Source organism: Pristis pectinata, chromosome 31, assembly GCF_009764475.1.
Source record: "Pristis pectinata isolate sPriPec2 chromosome 31, sPriPec2.1.pri, whole genome shotgun sequence".
NCBI classification, from domain to species: Eukaryota; Metazoa; Chordata; class Chondrichthyes; order Rhinopristiformes; family Pristidae; genus Pristis; species Pristis pectinata.
This window is the reverse complement of record NC_067435.1, coordinates 10,381,975-10,402,423: the sequence shown is the minus strand read 5'-3', so window position 1 is coordinate 10,402,423 and position 20,449 is coordinate 10,381,975. Positions and strand designations below refer to the sequence as shown.

The window sequence follows — 20,449 nt, the reverse complement described above, 5'->3', positions numbered from 1 at the left end:
CAGGGAAGTCATGCTGAACCTTCATAAAACTGGCATCCATTGGAGTATTGTGTTCAGTCCTGGTCACCACATTATAGGAAGGATGTGAAGGCATTAGGGAGGGTCCACAAAAGATTTACAAGAATGGTTTCTGCAGTGAGGGACAATAGTTACAAGGATAGACTAGAGGGACTGTTTTCATTGGAGGCCGAGGGGAGATTGGATAGAAGTATGTAAAATAGTGAGGGTGGACAGGGGGACGCTGTTCCCATTTGTGCAGAGTCTCAGGACCTAAAGGTCACAGGCATAAACAAAGCAGAAGAGAATTAAAAGGGACACAGGGGAAACATTTTTAACATAACGAATGGTTGGAATCTGGAATGCACTGCCTACAGATATGGAGGAAGCGGGATGCACTGTGGTTTTCAAGGGGGAACTGGAGAAATATATAGAACATAGAACAGTACAGCACAGGAACAGGCCCTTCGGCCCACGATGTCTGCGCCAAACACGATGCCAATTTAAACTAAATCTCTTCTGCCTGTACACGATCCATAACCCTCCATTCCCTGCATAGTCATGTGTTTATCTAACAGCCTCTTAAATGACACTCTCATATTTGCTTCCACCACCACCCTTGGCAGCCCGTTCCAGGCACCCATCACTCTCTGTGTAAAAAAAACTTGCCCCGCACATCTCCTTTAAACTTTCCCCCTCTCACCTTAAATGCATGTCCTCTAGTATTTGACATTTCTACCCTGGGAAAAACATACCGACTGTCTGCCCTATCTATGCCTCTCATGATTTTATAAACTTCTATTAGGTCTCCCCTTAGCCTCCGACGCTCCAGAGAAAACAACCCAAGTTTGTCCAACCTCTCCTTATAGCTCATACCCTCTAATCCAGGCAGGATCCTGGTGAACCTCTTCTGCACCCTCTCCAAATCCTCCACATCCTTCCTGTAATGGGGTGACCTGAACTGCACACAATACTCCAAGTGCGGCCTAACCAAAGTTTTATGCAGCTGCAACATTGGATTAAACTTAAAAATATGAATTAACTTGTAGAGTGAATGTTATTATTGAGGCCAAGTTTTCAGTCATCCTGTACCAACAACTTCCAAGCAACATCTCCAACAGTGGGGGAGAAAAATTTGCAAGGCAGCGGAGTAAAGGCTGGTGGATTGAACAAGAGGACGACCTGAACAGCCTACATCTGTGCTATAACTATTCAGGATTTCATGACTTTAAAGTAATTGATGGAAGAATTGGGGAGAAATATTTTCACCCTGAGGGTGCCAGGGTCTGGAAAGCACTGCCTGAAGTATAGTGGAAGCAGGCAGCAGGCTAAGTGAACAGGAAGGAACACGACATATTGAAAAAATACTCACACCAACATGTCTGTCCGTGGACTGCTCCACTGCCAAATTGAGGCTAGACATAGATTAGAGGAACAGCACCTCATATTCCGCCTTGGTAGTCTCCAACCTGATGGCATGAACATCGATTTCTCTAACTTCTGGTAACCACTCCCCTCCAGCCCCCCACCTTTGTTTTCCCTTATCCCACCTGCCCCCTACACCCCTTCTCTTTCCCCTCCTCTGCCCTCTCGACCTGCCCATCACCCACACATTCCTCCCACCGGTTCCCCACCCCGCCTCCTGCCCTTTATTCCATGGTCCACTGTCCTCTCCTGTCAGACTCCATCCCCTTCAACCCTTTGTCACTTCCACCTATCATCTCCCAGCTTCTTACATCATGCCCACTCTCACCCCCCTCACCTGCCTAACACCCCCCTCACCTGGATCCACCTATCACCTGCCAGCTCTCGCTCCACCCCTTCCCCCCACTTTTATTTAAGCTGGATATCTCCCCTCTTTCGTTCCAGTCCTGATGAAGGGTCTCGACCTGTAACATAGACTATTCTCTTCCATAGGTGCTGACTGACCCCTGAGTTCCTCCAGCATTTGTTGTGTTGTTCCAGAGTAACAGCATCTGCAGTCTCTGGTGTCTCTAAAAAATGATAGGATGGGGTCTTGAAGTGATTTAACCTGCAGGACTACAGACAGAGCTGGGAAGACGATGAGACCACTGCTTAATGAAATGAACTGCTCAAAGGGAAAGGAATAATGCTGATTCTGAAAGTAAAACAGAATGCTGGAAATACGCAGCAGGTCAGACCGCGTCTATGGAGAGGGAATTAAGGAGTCAAGGATCTGAACTGGCCAAGAAACTTCCTTTATGTAGAATGCTGAAAACATTCAATGTCTACAGAGAGAGAAATGTAGAAGATGTTTCTTGTCAATGACCTGCTGGGTGTTTCCGGCATTCTCTGTTTTTATTTCATATTCTCAGCATCTGCAGTATTTTGTACACTTGTACAGTATTCTGTCTACACTTCTCGCTGCCTTAGTAAAGCAGCCAGCATAATCAAAGACCCCACCCACCCCGGACATTATCTCTCCGCCCCCCCCTCCCATCGGGCAGCAGATTCAAAAGCCCGAAAGCACCACCACCAGCCTCAAGGACAACTTCTATCCCGCTTTGATAAGACTATTAAACGGTTCCTTAGTACAATAAGATGGACTCTTGACCTCACAATCTACCTTGAACTTTTTGTCTGCCTGCACTGCACTTTCTCTGTAACTGTAACACTTAATTCTGCCTTTTCCCTTGTACTACCGCAATGCACTGATGTGATGAAATGATCTGTATGGATGGCATGCAAAACAAAGTTTTTCACTGTACCTCAGTACATGTGACAATAATAAACCAATTCACTGATTTACCGCTATGTCTGATTAGAGTCGTAGAGTTATACAGCATGGAAACAGGCCCTTCAGCCCAACACATCCATGCTGACCAAATGTCTGTCTCAGTTAGTCCCATTTGCCTGTGTTTGGCCCATATCCCTCTAGACCTGTTCTATCCATGTATCTGTCTAAATGTCTTTTAAACATTGCAATGGTACCCACCTCTACAGCTTCCTTGGGTAGCTTGTTCCATATACCCACCACCCCCTGTGTGAAAAACTTGCCCCTCAGGTCCCTTTTAAATCTTTTCCATCTCACCTTAAATTTATATCCTCCTATTTTAGACTCCCCTACTCTGGGGAAAAAGACTTTGACCACCCACCTTATGTAAACCCCTCATGATTTTATAAACCTCTATAAGGTCACCCCTCAGCCTCCTGTGCTCCAAGGAAAAAGGTCCCAGCCTATTAGATAAGATATCTTTATTAATCACACGCACATCGAAACACACAGTGAAATGCATCTTTTTTGCGTAGAGTGTTCTGGCGGCAGCCCGCAAGTGTCGCCACACTTCCGGCACCAACATAGCGTGCCCACAGCTTCCTAACCCATACGCCTTTTGGAATGTGGGAGGAAACCGGAGCAACCGGAGGAAACCCAGGCAGACACAGGGAGAACGTACAAACTCTCTACAGACAACAGCCGGAATTGAACCCGGGTCGCTGGTGCTGTAATATCATCATGCTAACCACTACACTACTGTGTCTCCTTATAAGTCAAGCCCTCTAGTCCTGGTAACATCCTTGTGGATCTTTATTTGGACAGGTTGAGGATGGTTGATGGTAGCAGCCTCTTGACCCTGCTTGTCTTATCTCCTTCCTTGATGTTTTGCCTGTCTTTTCCTTCCCAGGACAACCGTGAGAGGGTGGAGAACATGTTGAGCCTGTGGGTGAATGAAGTGAAAGACTTGACACCCAGGAAGAAGTACTTCTGTGAGCTGCATCTCGATGGGTCCCTCTATGCCCGTACGACCAGCAAGTTCAACACTGAGGAGCTGTTCTGGGGGGAGCACTTCGAGTTCAACAACCTTCCTCCCATGAAGGAAGTCACCCTGCACCTCTTCAGGGACGAGGACAAGAAGAGGAAGGAGATGAGCGCCCTCGGCTCTGTCACCATCCCGCTGGCGGAGGTCATGGGACGCCATCACGTGGAGAAGTGGCACAGCATCAACGTCCAGACCCTCAACAAGGGCAAGGTGGTCATGCCAACGATCAGACTCAGCCTGCGTTACCAGAACATCAAGGTCCTGCCCATGATACACTACAAGGAGTTTGCGGAGTACCTGATCTGTAATCATACCACCCTGTGCACTGTGCTGGAACCGGACTTGAAAGTGAAGGAGAAGGAAGAGGTGGCCTCAGCGTTGGTTCATGTCCTACAAAGTGTTGGCAAAGCCAAGGTACGTTGGCTCTGCCTCCCTTAATCCAAGCCAGGCAGCCTCTGATGGCTACAACAGCAGTACTTGGCAATATCTTGGCATAATAGTGAGTCTAGTACAAGAGGGCACGACTTCAGGATTGAAGGGCACCCATTCAGAACAGAGATGTGGAGAAATTTCTGTAGCCAGAGTGTGGTGAATCTGTGGAATTTGTTGCCACGGGCGGCTATGGAGGCAAAGTCATTGGGTGTATTGAAGGCAGAGATTGATAAGTATCTGAGTAGCCAGGGCATCAAAGGTTATGGTGAGAAGGTGGGGGAGTGAGGCTAAATGGGAGAATGGATCAGCTCATGATAGAATGGCAGAGCAGACTCGATGGGCTGAATGGCTGGCTTCTGCTCCTTTGTCTTATGGTCTATAATTGTGGTATGTTAAGCTCCTTGGGTCAAAAGCCTCACAACGTATAGAATGGGAACAGGTTCTTTGAAGAAAAAACGTTGTACTGTGGATAAAGTGGATGTACAAAAACTCTTCACTGTATCTCGGTACATGTGACAATAATAAATCAATTATCTCTGCTTAGATTTCCAGAAGGCATTTGATAAGGAGGCATATCAAAAGTTATTGTGGAATATATAACATGTTGGTGTGGATAGAAGATTTACTGGCGAACAGGAAAGAACCAGGAAGGCATGAAAACAGAAAGTGGTGCAAATACTCAACAGGTCAGGCAGCATCCGTGGAGAGAGGGCAAAAACAGAGTTAACATTTCAGGTCAGAACTGGGAAAGTGAGAAAACAAGAAAATAGGAAACAGACAGTGAGTGTAAATGGTTGGCAAGATGTAAGGAGTGGTGTGTCACTGGCATCAGTGCTGGGTCCCAACCTTTTGCAAGTTATATAAAGGACTGAATCTATGGTTGCTAAATTTGATGTCACATAGGTCGGAAAGTAAGTTGCGAAAAGGGCATAACAGTGGGATATTGATGGATTAAATGAGTGGATAAGGATCTGGCAAGTGAAATATAATGTGGGAAAATTTGGAATTGTCCATTTTTAACAGAGAAAAATAAAGCATATTATCTAAGTGGTGAGGGATTGCAGAACTCTGAAGTGCAAAGGCACCTGGGTGTCTTAGTGCATGATTTGCAAAAGACTGGTACAACCAATAATTAGGAAAGCTAATAACAGAATGCTATTGTTTATTGTGAGAAGGGAGGTTATGCTTCAGCCTAATAGGGCACTTTAATTAGATGTTGAGAGATTGCAGAGCTGTGAGAGAGTGCAGAACTGTGAGAAATTACAGAGGTGGTGCATAAGTTAAGTATTGGAGGAAGTGTGTTAGCTGTTGCCTAGAAAACAGAGTTGGATTAAATGGGTCCTTTTCAGGCTGGAGGGACATAACTAATGGAGTACCCCAGGGATCGGTTCTTGGCCCTCAGTTGCTTTCTATTTACAATAATGACTTAGCAGAGGGAATAAAATGCTTGCCAATGATACAAAAACAGGTGGAAGGGCATGTTGTGATGAGGACATTGTGATTCTGCAATGGGATATAGATAGATTGTGTGATTGGGTGAAAACCTGGCAAGTCGAGTTTAATGTTGGGAAGTGTGAAGTCATGCACTTCGGTGAGAGGAAGTGGATTGTCAACTGAATGGAGAGAGACTGCAAATGAGTGAAGTTCAGAGGTGTTTTGGCGTTCTAGTGCATGAATCACAAAAAGTCAGCAGGCATCCAACAAGTGGTTAAGAAGGCAAACAGCTCATCGGCCGTTATTGCAATGGGGTTGGAGCTTAAGATTTGAGAATTTTAGTTACCATTGTGCAGGCTGTGGTGAGGCCACATTAGGAATACCGTGCACAGTTTTGGTCCTCTTACTTAAAGGATACAGTAGCATTACGGGCAGTCCAAAGGAGATTCACCAATGTAATTCCTGGAATGAGAAGGTTGTCCTATTTACAGTTTGAGGCTGTATTCCTTGGAGTTTATTCAAACAGATGAGATCCTAAGGGGGCTGGTCAGGGTGGACGTTGAGATGTTTTCATTAGTGGGAGAGTCACAAACATAGATAACATAAGGACCAGTCATTTAAAACTGAAGTGCATCATAATTTCTTCTCTCAAAGGGAAATGAATCTTTGGAATTCTCTGCCCCGAGGGGTGGTGGAAACCAGACCGTTAGATCTATTTAAAATAGAGGTAGATAAATATTGGAAAGATCAAGAAATTGAGAGTTATGGGGAACTGGCACAGAAGAGGAGTTGAGGCCAGCACAGATCAGCCATAATCATATTGAATAGTGGGACAGGCTTGAGGGGTCTGGTGGTCTACTCCTGCTCCTTTCTTGTGTTCTTGTGGTGCTGGGTGTTTGGATATCCTTGGGCACGATTCACAGAAGATAATTATGTGGGTACGGTGAGGTATTAAGAAAACTAACAGAATGTTATTGAGTATTGAAAGAAAACTGGAAATTGTTACTGTATGTTACAAAAGTAGAGAGGATGTTCTTCAGTTAGATAGGACATTACTGAGACCACATCTGAAGCATTGTGCTTCATGAAGGATGTTAATGCATTGAGAGGGGAGGTTTACTAAACCAGTACCTGGAATGGATGAGTTGTCTTACAAGGAAAGGGTAGACAGGCTAGCCTTGTATTCTCTGGAGTTTTCTAAGTATCCTCCCCACATCCAGCTTGTCAAGACCCCTCGAATCTTATAAGTTCAATCAGATCATCACTCACTCTTCTAGAGAGATGATTTGATTGAACATGAGATTCTGAGGGGGATTGACAGGCTGGATGTGAGGCGGATATTTCCTCAAAGATCTGGAATGAGGGTTAAAAGTAAGAGGGTCACGCATTTAAGGCAGAAATGAGGTGAAAATTTTCCCCTCCGAGGTTCGTGAGTTTTGGGACTTCTCTTCCTCAATGGGCAGTGGAAGCAGAGTCTTTGAATATTTTCAAGCTGGACATAGAGAGGTTCTTGATAAGCAAAGAAGTGGAAGGTTACTCCAAGTAGTTACAGATGCAGATTTGAGGTTACAGACAGATCAGTCATGATCTTATTAAATGGCAGAGCATATTCAAAGGACCCAGTGACTTATTCCTGATTCATATGTTTAATGAGCAGAAGCAGGTCGTTTAGCCCCTCAAACTGTTCTGTCATTCAATCAGATCACAGGTGATCTGGTCTCCGACTCAACAATTTCTTGCCTGATCCCTGTAACCCTTGATTCCTCTCTTGTCCGATTATCTATTGTCTCCCGCCTTGAATGTACTGAGTGAGTCAGACCCCACACCTCTCAGCAGAAGGGGATTCCATAGATGGACCACAAATGTTGGCATTGTGGACGTTCTCTCTTCTCCCCTCCCATCGGGCAGAAGATACAGGAGCCTGAAAGCACGGACCACCAGGTTCAAGGACGTACATACGTACATACAACCAGGCTCAAGGACAGCTTCTACCCTGCTGTTATAAGACTATTGAATGGTTCCCTAGTACGATGAGATGGACTCTTTACCTCACAATCTACCTCGTTATGGCCTTGTACCTTATTGTCTGCCTGCACTGCACTTTCTCTGCAATTGTAACACTTTATTCTGCATTCTGTTTTTTCCTTGTATTACGTCAATGCCCTCGTAATGAAGTGATCTGCATGCATGGCATGCAAAACAAAGTTTTTCACTGTACTTCAGTACATGTAACAATAGTAAACCAATTTACTAATTTACCATTGCCACTGATGACAAGGGATAATGAAAAAATTCACCCTTTCTGTCTTTGCTGTGACTCTGTAGGACTTCCTCATCAAGTCGGGGATCGCGGAGGTCGATCGCTGTGAGGAAAACCACTCAGTGCTCTTTAGAGAAAATACCTTGACCACCAAAGCGATCGATGAATACATGAAGCTGGTGGGACAGAAGTACCTGGTGGACACTCTTGGTAAGATTAAATGTGGCTTTGAATAGGCCACAGGTTGAGTGAGCTCGGGCTTTCCTCTTTGGAGAGAAGAAGGATGAGAGGTGACAATAGAGGTGTACAAGATGATAAGAGGCATAGATCGAGTGGACAGTCAGAGACTTTTTCCCAGGGCGACAATGGCTAACAGGAGGGGACATAATCTTAAGGTGATTGGAGGAAGGTATAAGGGGGATGTCAGGGGTAAGTTTTTTTACACAGAGAGTGGTGGATGTGTGGAATGTACTGCTTGAAGAGGTATTGAGGGCAGATACATTAGGGACATTTAAGAGACTCTTAGATAGACACATGAATGATAGAGTTATGGAGGGCTATGTGGGAGGGAAGGGTTAGATAGATCTTAGAGCAGGATAAAATGTCGGCACAACATTGTGGGCTGAAGGGCCTGTACTGTGCTGTAGTTCTATGTCCTCCTTGTGGTTTAGTGATTAGGTGTGTACTTGTGGACTTCTTCACATAAACTCCGACTCCCAACCATCCATCCACCATTGGCCAATCTGCTCGATACTCTTCCATCGCCTTTATGCAATTAGACAATTCTTGGCCATTATTCCAATGGTTTATGTTTCCATCTCTAAGTAAGCAAACATTCTGAGTTAGAACTAAATCGCCGTGTTTCGATCATTACTGCGTCTAAATCTGGAGCTCCCTTGCCAACGACTCTGGGAGGACCTTCACCACGTGGGTTACGGCAGTTCAAACTCAACACCATCTCGTCAATAAGGGACAGGCAAGTGCTAGTGACACCCACAACCTCTAAGTGAATTTTAAGAGGTAGCATTCAAAGGGTGCTGAGTGAAATAGCTGGTGGAGGTGCTGCTTCACAGCTTCAGCGTCGTGTTCAATCCTGACCTCCGGTGCTGTCTGTGTGGAGTTTGCACGTTCTCCCTGTGACCGCACGTGGGTTTCCTCCACGTGCACCAGTTTCCTCCCACATCCCAAAGACGTGCGGGTTGGTAGGTTAACTGGCCAAGGTAAATTGCCCCAAATGTGTAGGTGAGTGGCAGGAGGATCAAGGAGGTCAGTTGATGGGCATGTGGGAGAGAATGGGTTACAGGGAAATACGGGGAATAGGATTAATAAGATTGCTCTGAGTTCTGGCATGGATTCATTGGGATGAATGGCCTTTTTGGAAATATGAGAAATTGAATTAAAAAACATGGAATTTTTTTTCTCTTTATAGTTTTTTTTTAACCTGGGGTATTAGAGGTGGACTAGAGAATGAAAATTATAGAAAACTGCAGATGCTGGAAATACTCAGCAGACCAAGCAGCATCCGTGGAGAAAGAAACAGAGCTAATGTTTCAGGACGAAGGTGCTGCCTAGCCTGTTGAATGTTTCCGCATTTGCTGCCTTTTATCCAAGGGAATGATCTTCATTTCTGAAGTTGGGCATCACTTGCTGGGATAATCCCTTCGGCAATTTAACCTCCTACTCATTTATCCGACAGCCACTTTCCCGTCCTCTCGCTGTGGGTTCTTAGGTCAAGGGGCCGTGCTTCCATTGACCTCAGGAACAGAAGGTGGTTGTCCAGCCTCTTGATGCTCTCCACCGTTCAGTTAGATCACAGCAAGTCTATATCCAGATGAAGCGTCTCGACCTTAAACGTTGACTGTCCATTTCCCTCCACAGTTGCTGCCTGACCCGCTGAGTAGTATTTTGTAGGTTGCTCCAGATCTGCCGTCTCTTGTGTCTCTAAATCTTATCTCTTCACTTGCGTTTGCTCTCCACTTCTTGCCAACTTAACCCAGCAACAACAAGTCTTGCATTTCTATAGCACATTTTCAAAACCTCAGGACATCCAGTGAAGTCACATTTGAAGTGCAGTCACTGTTGGAATGTATAAGACGCATCATCCAATGAGTGCACAGCAAGATCCAACATGATACGTCTGATTTTTTTTGGCATCTGGGATTCCAGGCAGAGCCAACGTTTATTGTCCATCCCTAGTTGACCTTGAGAGGGTGGCTCTGGGCCTCCTTTTTGAACCATTGCAGTAGCTCTGGTGAAGGTGCTGCCACAGCGCTGTTGGGGAGGGATCCAGCAGTAATGAAGGAACAGCGATGTATTTCCAAAACCAGAGTGATGTCTGGCTTGGAGGGGAACCTGCATGTGGTGGTGCCCTCATGGTCTTGTTTCCCTGCCCAGTGCCAGAAGTCACACATTTGGAAGCTGCTGTCGGAGTATTGTGGGGAGTAACCACAGTGATGGTGCACACTGCACCCAGGGTGTGCTGGTGTGAAGGGAATGAATGGTGTGGTGGATGTGGTGTTTGATGATCTGTCTTAGTGATACACATCTGGAAGTCCATATCCATAGATCCCTGAAAGTTGCCTCACAGATGGATAGGGTAGTTAAGAAAGCTTATGGGATGTTAGCTTTCATAAGTCGAGGGATCAAGTTTAAGATCCACGAGGTAATGATGCAGCTGTATAAAACTCTGGTTAGACCACACTTAGAGTATTGTATCCAGTTCTAGTCGCCTCATCGTAGGAAGGATGTGGAAACGTTGGCAAGGGTGCAGAGGAGATTTACCAGGATGCTGCCTGGTTTAGAGAGTATGGATTATGAGGAGAGACTAAGGGAGCTGGGGCTTTACTCTTTGGAGAGAAGGAGGATGAGAGGAGACATGATAGAGGTGTACAAAATGTTAAGAGGAATAGATAGAGTGGACAGCCAGTGCCTCTTTCCCAGGGCACCAATGCTCAATACAAGAGGGCATGGCTTTAAAGTAATGGGTGGGAAGTTCAAGGGAGATATCAGAGGGAGGTTTTTTACCCAGAGAGTTGTTGGGACATGGAATGCACTGCCTGGGGCGGTGGTGGAGGCAGGTACATTGGTCAAATTCAAGAGATTACTAGATAAGCATATGGAGGAATTTAAAATAGAGGGATATGTGAGAGGAAGGGGTTAGATAGTCTTAGGCGAGGTTCAAAGGTCGGCACAACATTGTGGGCCAAAGAGCCTGTATTGTGCTGTACCGTTCTATGCTCTATGATACTAATTGAGGGCTAAATATTGGTCACCGGATGCAGGGGAGAGTGTACGTGATCTTCTTCAAAACAGTGCCCTGAGGTTTTTGGGATCTCCTGCGATAAGAACATGAGCAAGTGAAGGCCCTTTGGCCCTTTTAACCTATTCTGGTATTCATCAAGAGCATGGCTGACCTTCTACATCAGCATCACTTTCCTCCCCGTATCACCTTGACTCTCTTAATAGTCAAAAACCTGTCGATGTCTGTTTTGAATGAATTCACTGACTGACATCCGCAGTCCTGCAGGGTAGAAAATTCCAAAGATGCACCGTCATCTAAGTGAAGAAGTTTCTCTTCATCTCGGTCTGACTCCTTTCTCTGAGATTGTGACCCCTGATTCTAGACTCATCACCCAAGGAAAACATCCTCCTGACGCCAACTGTTGAGCCCTATAAGAATTTTGTACATTTGAGATGTTCCCTCATTCATCTGAACTCTGGAGAACACAGGCCTAATCTACACAATGTGGCCATCCCTGGAACCAGTCTACCAAATCTTCACTCCACTCCCTCTATAGCAAGTATATCCTTCGTTAGATAAGGAAACTAAAACAGTATACAATACCCTGGGTACAGTCTCAAAAAACCCCATCCAACTGTGAAGCATTTCCACTCCTGTACTCAAATCCTTTCATAATAAGGGATTTTCCCTCCAGGTCACTTCATATTGACTTTTAGTGACTTGTGTACAAAAACACCGAAGCCCCTTCAAACATTAACACAAGTAGGTAGGGTGGCAAAGAAAGTGTATGGCATACTTGCCTTCATCGGTCGGGTGTTGAGTATAAAAGTAAGGAAGTCATGTTGCAGCTATATAAAACTTTGGTTAGGCCGCATTTGGAGTATTGTGTGCAGTTCTGGTCACCACATTACAGGAAGGGTGTGGAGGCTTTGAAAAAGGCGCAGAAGCGGTTCACCAGGATGCTGCCCGGATTAGAGAGTATTAGTTATAAGGAGAGGTTGAACAAACTTGGATTGTTCTCTCCGGAGCGGCGGAGGCTGAGGGGAGACCTGATAGAAGTTTATAAAATTATGAGAGGCATAGATAGGGTAGACAGTCAGACTCTTTTCCCCAGGGTAGAAATGTCAAATACTATAGGGAATAGCTTTAAGGTAAGAGGGGGAAAGTTTAAAGGAGGTTTACTAGGCAAGTTTTTTTACATAGGGAGTTATAGGTGCCTGGAAAACACTGCCGGGGAAGTGATGGAGACACCATTTAACAGGCATTTAGACAGGCATTTAGGGAACAGAGGGGCATAGACAATGCCCAGGCAGATGTGCAGATTAAATTAGCATCATGTTCGGCACAGACATCGTGGGCTGAAGGGTCTGTTCCTGTCCAATACTGTTCTATGTTCCGTTACCTAATCTCTCATCGTTTAGTAAATTTCTTTGCTTTTCTGATTTGTGTACCAAAGTGGATAACCACATTTTCTCTACATTATATTTCATCTGCCATGACTTTGCCCACTCAATCAGTTTGTCAGTTTCCCCATAAAGCCTCTTTACATCCTCCTCCCTGCACACAATCCCACCAGGTTTTGCATCATCCGCAAACTTGGAAATATGACGTTTGGTTCCCTCAGCCAAATTGTTGATGTGGATTGTGAATACCCAGGCCCTGGAACTGGTCTATGCTGTCTTCCACTAGTCACAGCCCACCAACCTGAGGAAGATCAATTTCACCTTGCTCTTTGCTTTCCAATAACCAGATCTTTCACCTCAGTATATTACATTCAACACCATCTACCCTGACAGAGATACAAGAGACTGCAGATGCTGGAATCTGGAGCAAAAAACGAGGAACTCAGCCGGTCAGGCAGCATCTGTGGAGGGAAACGGTCAGTTGACGTTCTGTGTCGAGACCCTTCATGTGGACTGGAGGGGAGATAGCCAGTATAAACCACAGAGGGGAGCAGTGAGAGAGAGTCTCACAGAACCCCTGTTAAGACAGGAGGAAAACTTCTTCAAAGAGACTTTGCAGTGGCGTAGTAAAAATGGAGACACAAGAGACTACAGGTGCTGGAATCTGGAGCAACACACACGCTGCTGCAGGAACTCTGCGAAGTCTCTTCAAAGTATGAGTGAAGATTGGGCAGACATGCAGGAAAATGTACTGCACAAGGTATCTCACTGCCACCATCTAGTGGCCAGGTGCAGAACAGCATTGCCTGATGACTTGGATCGGGCCAACACAAGGGGCTGCAGATGCCGGAATCTGGAGCAACACACAATCTGCTGGAGCAATACACAACCTGCTGGATCAACACACAACCTGCTGGAACAACACACAGTCTGCTGGAACAACACACAATCTGCTGGAGCAACAGACAATCTGCTGGAACAACACACAACCTGCTGGAGCAACACACAACCTGCTGGAACAACACACAGTCTGCTGGAACAATACACAATCTGCTGGAGCAACACACAACCTGCTGGAGCAACGCACAATGTGCTGGTCGACCTGCTGAGTTCCTCCAGTAGATTCATTACTTGGACAGGACACTCTGCTACCTCTGCCCCTGCAGAAGGAAGACAAGAAATAGAATCAAGAGTGGGCCATGAAGCCTTTCAACCTCTTTTTCCATTTTCATTTTTTGGATGTGAGCATTGCTCTCCAGACCAGTATTTATTGTCCATCCCCAACTGCCCTTCAGAAGGCGGTGGTGAACTGCTTTTTTGAGCCAATGCAGTACTTCTAACAAAAGTGATCCAACATTGCTTTTGAGGAAGGAATTCCAGGGTCTAGACCGGCAATGGTTTAACCCTTGTCCTACATCTGTCCTCCAGTTCAGTTGTTCCCAACCCTGGGTGTGCAACCCAGCCATGAGGTGTAGGAGTGCTGAAGGTTACAAGGGGTCCAAGAGTCTTTAATAACATTGAGGTCACATGGGTAGAAAATACATAAAAATAAACTCAATGTGGTACTTCTGGCATTCCCCAGGACAGCCTTAGCTCCTTACTGGGTGCAGCCGATGATGTCATTGCAAGTGTGGCGGATCACGTCTTTAAGGAAGCTTCTTTGAGGATGGTTCACTTGATCAGTTCCTGGAATGGGAAAAGTTAGACAGGATAGGCTTCTAACCACAGAATTTTGGAAGAGGGAGAAGCAATGACTGAAACATATAAGATCCAGATGAGTCTTGATAGGATGAAAATGGAGGATAGTTCCTTTAGTGGGAGAATCTAGAACAAAGGTCTTGTTTAGAAATAAAGCGCTGTCCACTTAAGACAAAGGTAAGGCACAGCTTTTCCTCTAAGAACTCTTCCTAACCTTTGGAACTCTTTGTCCAAGGGCAGTGGAAGCAGAGTCTTTGAATATTTTCATGGCAGGTGTAGATAGATTCCTCCTCCTTGCTGACAATCAACACAGGCACACCTCAAGGATATGTGCTGTACTCTCTCTAGACTCATGACTGTGTGGCTAAGTACAGCTCAAATGACATCTATAGATTCGCCAATGACACCACTGCTGTTGGCAGAATCTCAGATGGTGATGAGGAGGCGTACAGGAGTGAGGTACATTGGCTGGTTCAGTGGTGTCGCAACAACAACCTCGCACTCAATGCACAAGAGTGGCGACACTTGCGGGCTGCCCCCAGCACATTCTCAGTAACGCAAAAAGATGTATTTCACTGTGTGTTTCAATCTACATGTGACTAATAAATAAATATCTTAAAAATATCTAAAGTACTGCAGATTTTGACCTCCTACAATGCAATTTACAGGAGACTTCGTAATAAGGCTCTATAATCCTGAAGAAAATTATGAAGTTGATCCAAACAAGTGCCCAGCCAATGACGCATTGGAAAACCAATCCAATATGAGGGAAAGCTGTGAAGAAGCATTTAAGCAGATAATGGATTCCCAATGGTGAGTACGTAGGAACAAATGTTGGAGCAAGTAGAGGCCACTCAACCCCTCTGGTCATCCATTATCTTAATACTATCCCTAGATTCCTATCATCTATAATGCTTGAATATAGACAAAATATGACATTTTGGCTGCACTGATGGACAAATTGCTCCTTTGGGGTTATCAAATTTAGGTAAACACTTGTCTTGGGATTAAAATAAATTATCTTTTCTCCTACAAGTTTTAGATCAGTAAAAATTCAAGTTTTCATTACCTATTTATTCCAGTAATAATGCACTGTGTTATATCTTACAGTTTCCTGGTGTTGCTTGAACAATCAATTGTCCTCTCTTGCCACCAAGCCTGAGAGTGCACGGCTGTGGTGTCCCAGTCGGGTCTTGGCTCCTCTGTCCACCTAAGTGCAGACCCTGGAGACCTCCATTTTAACAAAATATGAACAAGCATGAAAAATAATAACAGAGTTTTAAAAGAATAAATGTCAAAACGTATTTTTGCCAAGGCCAAATTTCTCAGACAAATGCACTCTATATAATTCGCACATCCTTCTTCCAAAAGACCCAGAAGATAGACTTATACACCTGATTTTACAGTAGTCACTGACCAGGCCTCCACAGGCCTCTGAGAGAGAAAATTCCAAAGATTTACAATCTCACCAGTAACGAAATCGCTCCTCCTTTCTGGAATAGTCCCCTATGTAACACTAGTTTTACATAATCAATCTAAGTAACCAGACTCTCAGCCTCTGAACAAGAGATCAAAGTTCCCCACTGGTAGCCTGGGAACTTGCTTGGTGACCCAAGGAAGCTCAGGACTGGTAGCAACCTCCATTTGGTGCACATGAAGCCTCGTCATTGGGCCTCTTTTCCCCCAGTGGTGTGTGTGGGGTGAAGTCTGATAATCTTCAGATATTGCTGGAGACTCAAGTTCTGTCTACTTACAGCTCTGCAAACCCGTACTGAGCAAGAAGTGTTTGTGGTCTCCAATGGTTTGTAGGTTGCCCTAACCTTCCTTGCGTGTGCCTTGTTTCCAGTGCCTTTCCCGATGAGCTGAGGCAGATATTTGCGGCTTGGCAACAGGAGTGTATCAACCGAGGGAAGATGGACATCGGGCAGAGGATGATCTGTGCTTCGCTCTTTCTGCGGTTCCTTTGTCCGGCAATCATGTCTCCCAGCCTCTTCAACCTGACTCAGGAGTATCCCAATGACAGCACCGCACGGGCTCTCACCCTCATCGCCAAGGTCATTCAGAACTTGGCCAACTTCACCACGTAGGTCCATCCCGTCCACAAGTGAAATAGGAGAGGGAGGCTTGCATTTCTATAGCACCTCAGGGACCCACGCCCAATGAAGTGCTTTCCAAACATGGTCACTGTTATGATGCGGGAAAGGCAGGCAGCCAAATTTGGGCACAGCAAGCTCCCACAAACTGCAATGGGTTAATAATCTGATAGTGGGTTGGTTTGAATATTGGCTTAAGGCATTGGGCAGAACTTGCCTGCTCTCCTTCCAAAAGTGGCCAATGTAACCAACAAACTGCTGGAGGAACTCAGTGGATAAAGAACATCTGTGGGCAAGAAAGGAATTATCAACATTTCAGGTTGAAACCCTGCATCAGAGCTGAAACATCGACAGTTCCTTTCCTCCTCACAGATGCTGCTCGACCTGCTGAGTTCCTCCAGCAGATTGTTTGTTGCTCCAGATTCCAGCGTCTGCAGTCTCCTGTGATGCTATCTGCCTTCCTCATCGCTCACTGTCCCTGCAGGTTAACTTTGAGGGATTCACATACAAAAGGACATCCAGGCATCTGCAGTCTCGTGTGTCGGCCAATGGGATCGTCCCTTCCACCTGTGAGGACCTCACTTTAATGGCTCATCTAAAAAGTTAGCACTTCCACCATCACAGCTCTCGTTCAGTACTTCACCAAGAGAACCAACCAAGATTAAGTGGTTGAATAAATGATTGGTAGGAAGTCTCTTGAGCCAACACAGAGTGGCACAGTGACACAGCTGGTACAGTCACTGCCTCACAGCTCCAGAGACCCAGGTTCAATCTTGGCTTCGGGTGCTGTCTGTGTGGGGTTTGCACCTTCTCCCTGTGACTGTGTGGGTTTCCTTTGGGTGCTCCAGTTTCCTCCCACATCCCAAAGACACGTGGGTTGGTAGGTTAATTGACCCTGTAAATTGCACCCTAGTGTGCAGGCAGTTGATGAGAATGTGGGGAGAATAAAAAAATAACAGGATTAATGTAGGATTAGTGTAAGTGGGTGGTTGATGGTCGGCACAGACTCGGTGGGCCGAAGGGCCACTTTCTGTGCTGTGTCACTCAATGACTCTATGACTTGTTCTCCCTGTGACTGTCTGATTCCCTCCAGATTGCTTCAGCTTCCTCCCAAATCCTAAACTTGTGCAGATTAGTAGGTTAATTGGCCACTGTAACTTGCACCTAGTATGTAGGTGAGTGGTAGAATCCAGGGAGAGCTGAGGGGAATGTGGGGAGAATGAAATGGGATTGGTGTAAATTGGTGCTTAATGGTCAGAACTGATGTGATGGACAAGGGCTGGTTTCCATACTATATGATGCTTTGATGTTCCTCTCTCCTATATCAGTAATTAAGCAAGCTAACCAATCAATCAACCTTCCTCCAGCTTTTGGATGTTGTGATAAAGGAAGAATAAAAACTTGGCCTCAATAATAACATTCACTTTACAAGTTAATTAATATTTTTAAGTTTAGTTCAATGTTGCAGTTACATGAAACTTTGGTTAGGCTGCACTTGGAGTATTGCGTGCAGTTCTGGTCAGCTCATTACAGGAAGGATGTGGAGGCTTTGGAGAGGGTGTAGAAGAGGTTCACCAGGATGCTGCCTGGATTAGAGGGCATGAGCTATTAGGAGAGGTTGGACAAACTTAGGTTGTTTTCTCTGGAGCGTCAGAGAGACCTGATCGAAGTTTATAAAATTATGAGAGGCGTAGATAGGGTAGACAGTCAGAATCTTTCTCCCAGGGTGGAAATGTCAAATACTGGAGGGCATAGCTTTAAGGTGAGAGGGGGTCAGCGGAGGGGGGAGTTTAAAGGAGATGTGTGGGGCAAGTTTTTTCATCCAGAGAGTGGTTGGTGCCTGGAACGTGCTGCCAGGGGTGGTAGGGGAAGCAGATACAATAGGGGCGTTCAAGAGGCTTTTAGCTAGGTGCACGAGCATGCAGGGAATGGAAGGATATGGATCATGTGCAGGCAGGAGGGATTTAGTTTAATTTGGCAACATGCTCAGCTGAAGGGCCTGTTCCTGTGTTGCATTGTTCTATATCTACATCCATACTGTGACCTGCATTAGGCCATTTTGACCTATTTTAACTGGAAGTGTTGTACCTTAACATAGTTTTCAATGGGAATTCAGTTTATCAGAGGCCAGGATTGAAGCAGGGCTTTAACAAAAGACTGATAATGATGGGATCAGGGGTGGAAAGTGGTCAGTGTGGCCTACTGTTCTCCTCTGTGAGACGTGCTGCATCTCCCACCACGTCGCATTACTCACAGGGCAGCGGTTGCTAAACTCGGTTTGTGCTCATCACTCAGGTTCGAAGACAAGGAAGGCTACATGACCTTCATGGATGACTTCCTGATGTCGAACCGGGAGAACATGACGCTCTTCCTGACGAGAATTTCCAATTCAGAGCCCAACATGAATCCCTCGGAGTTTGAAGGTTGCATCGACCTCGGGCTGGAACTTTCCATCCTGCACTCTCTTCTCTGTGACATTGTCTCTCGCTTGGACCAGGTACAGTTCTCTCACATTAACTTTGTTTTCATCTCTCTCCTCGCCATGACTGAGTCATTGAGGTCAATGTCTTTCAGCAACTGTGGTGGATAATTTCTGGTCATTTACTTCCTTAATCCTCCACCACACTCCCAAGATGTGATTGAACTGGAGAGAATGGATAGGAGACTTACAATGATGTTGCCTGGGAGGGAATATTGTCATAAAGTTATGCAGCCATGGAAACAGTTTCTTTGGTCCTTAGACTATCGAGCTCCCTCTTACATTTATCCCGTCTTAGTCTCCTCATATTCCCCTCAGCTCTACCATTCACCTACACACTGGGGACAATTTACAATGGAGAGTTAACCCACTGTGCCCTCTTCTCGCGGCTACCATCGGGCAGGAGGTACAGAAGCCTGAAGTCCCACACCACCAGGTTCAGGAACAGCTACTTCCCTTCAACCATTCAGTTCTTGAACCAACCTGCACAACCCTAATCACGACCTCAGTACAGCAGCACTGGGACCACTTTGACTACTTTTCTCTACAATGGACTTTGGTTTTGTTCTGATTGTAAGATTTTGTATAATTTATGTTCAACATGTTATTCTTGCGAATGCTTTGCCTCTGATGTGATGGTGCTTGCGATGCTGTTGCAAGTCCAGTAAGTTTTTCATTGCAATTGTGCACACATGTACTTGTGCATATGACAATAGACTCGACTTTGACTTTGACTACGAACATATATGAGTTTGGGACTTGAGAGGAAACTGGAGCACCCAGGGGAAGCCCATGCGGTCACAGGGAGAACGTGCAAACTCCACACAGACAGCACCGGCGGTCAGGATCAAACGCAGGTCTTTGGGATTGTGAGGCAGTGTGCCCGCAGAGAGGGAGAACGCTGAATGTTCTTCCAGAATTGTATCTGAATATTCTGCACTCGGTTCTGACTGGGACTGGGTCCAGAGCTAATGCACTGAGTTGGCATTTTCCTAGAATGTAGTGCCAAGTGTGTGAATACCCTCACAATGCCCTTTGGGGACTGGCATTGATGACTGTTGCTAGGGGAATGCGGAGGGAGCTTTGCTACTGGTTTTAGGTTCTGCCTTAGAAGAAAAGGAGCGGGAGAGGTGTGGGGAAGGAGTTCCAGATCTTGGAGCACACCCTATGTGAAGGGGAGTGGAGGTCAGAAAGCAAAGGGATTTCTGCCCATTTCACATCTTACAACATAGGAGGTCATTCAGCCCATTGTCTATGTTATCCCATCAGTCTCACTCCTCCATTTATTTCCCGTAATGACACTTCTGGCTAATATAATCACCCTCAACATTATTACAATTTCCCAAGGTGTTGCACATTATTGGACAACAAAATGGATGTTGAGCTGCATAAAGGGATATTAAATAAGATAAGGGAAAAAGGGATGTTTTGGGGAAGGAAGGGAGGTGCATGGATTTAGACATGGTGATCCAGAATTTGGAGTCCATTGCTATGTGAAGGAAAATGGGAGGTGAAGAAGAAGGCAACAGATGAAAATTGTGCCCTCAAAACATGAGAGGCTTCAGCTGAGGGTGTTTAGCAGTCACCTATACTGAATTATCTCCAGAGTCACGGACCAAGTAAGGAATACATC

General features: G+C 45.5%; 1 protein-coding gene across 2 annotated transcripts in view; it reads left to right on the top strand.

Annotated features, from left to right (window-relative positions):
* The window catches only part of LOC127585051 (ras GTPase-activating protein nGAP-like), a 95,780-nt gene that overhangs the window by 59,495 nt on the left and 15,836 nt on the right, over positions 1-20,449 (top strand). For both annotated transcript variants that reach the window (XM_052042188.1, XM_052042189.1), the window contains 5 exons: positions 3,642-4,190; positions 7,968-8,112; positions 14,913-15,057; positions 16,091-16,327; positions 18,633-18,834. In XM_052042188.1, the coding sequence (XP_051898148.1) occupies positions 3,642-4,190; positions 7,968-8,112; positions 14,913-15,057; positions 16,091-16,327; positions 18,633-18,834 (1,278 nt within the window). The remainder of the gene's footprint in view (positions 1-3,641; positions 4,191-7,967; positions 8,113-14,912; positions 15,058-16,090; positions 16,328-18,632; positions 18,835-20,449) is intronic.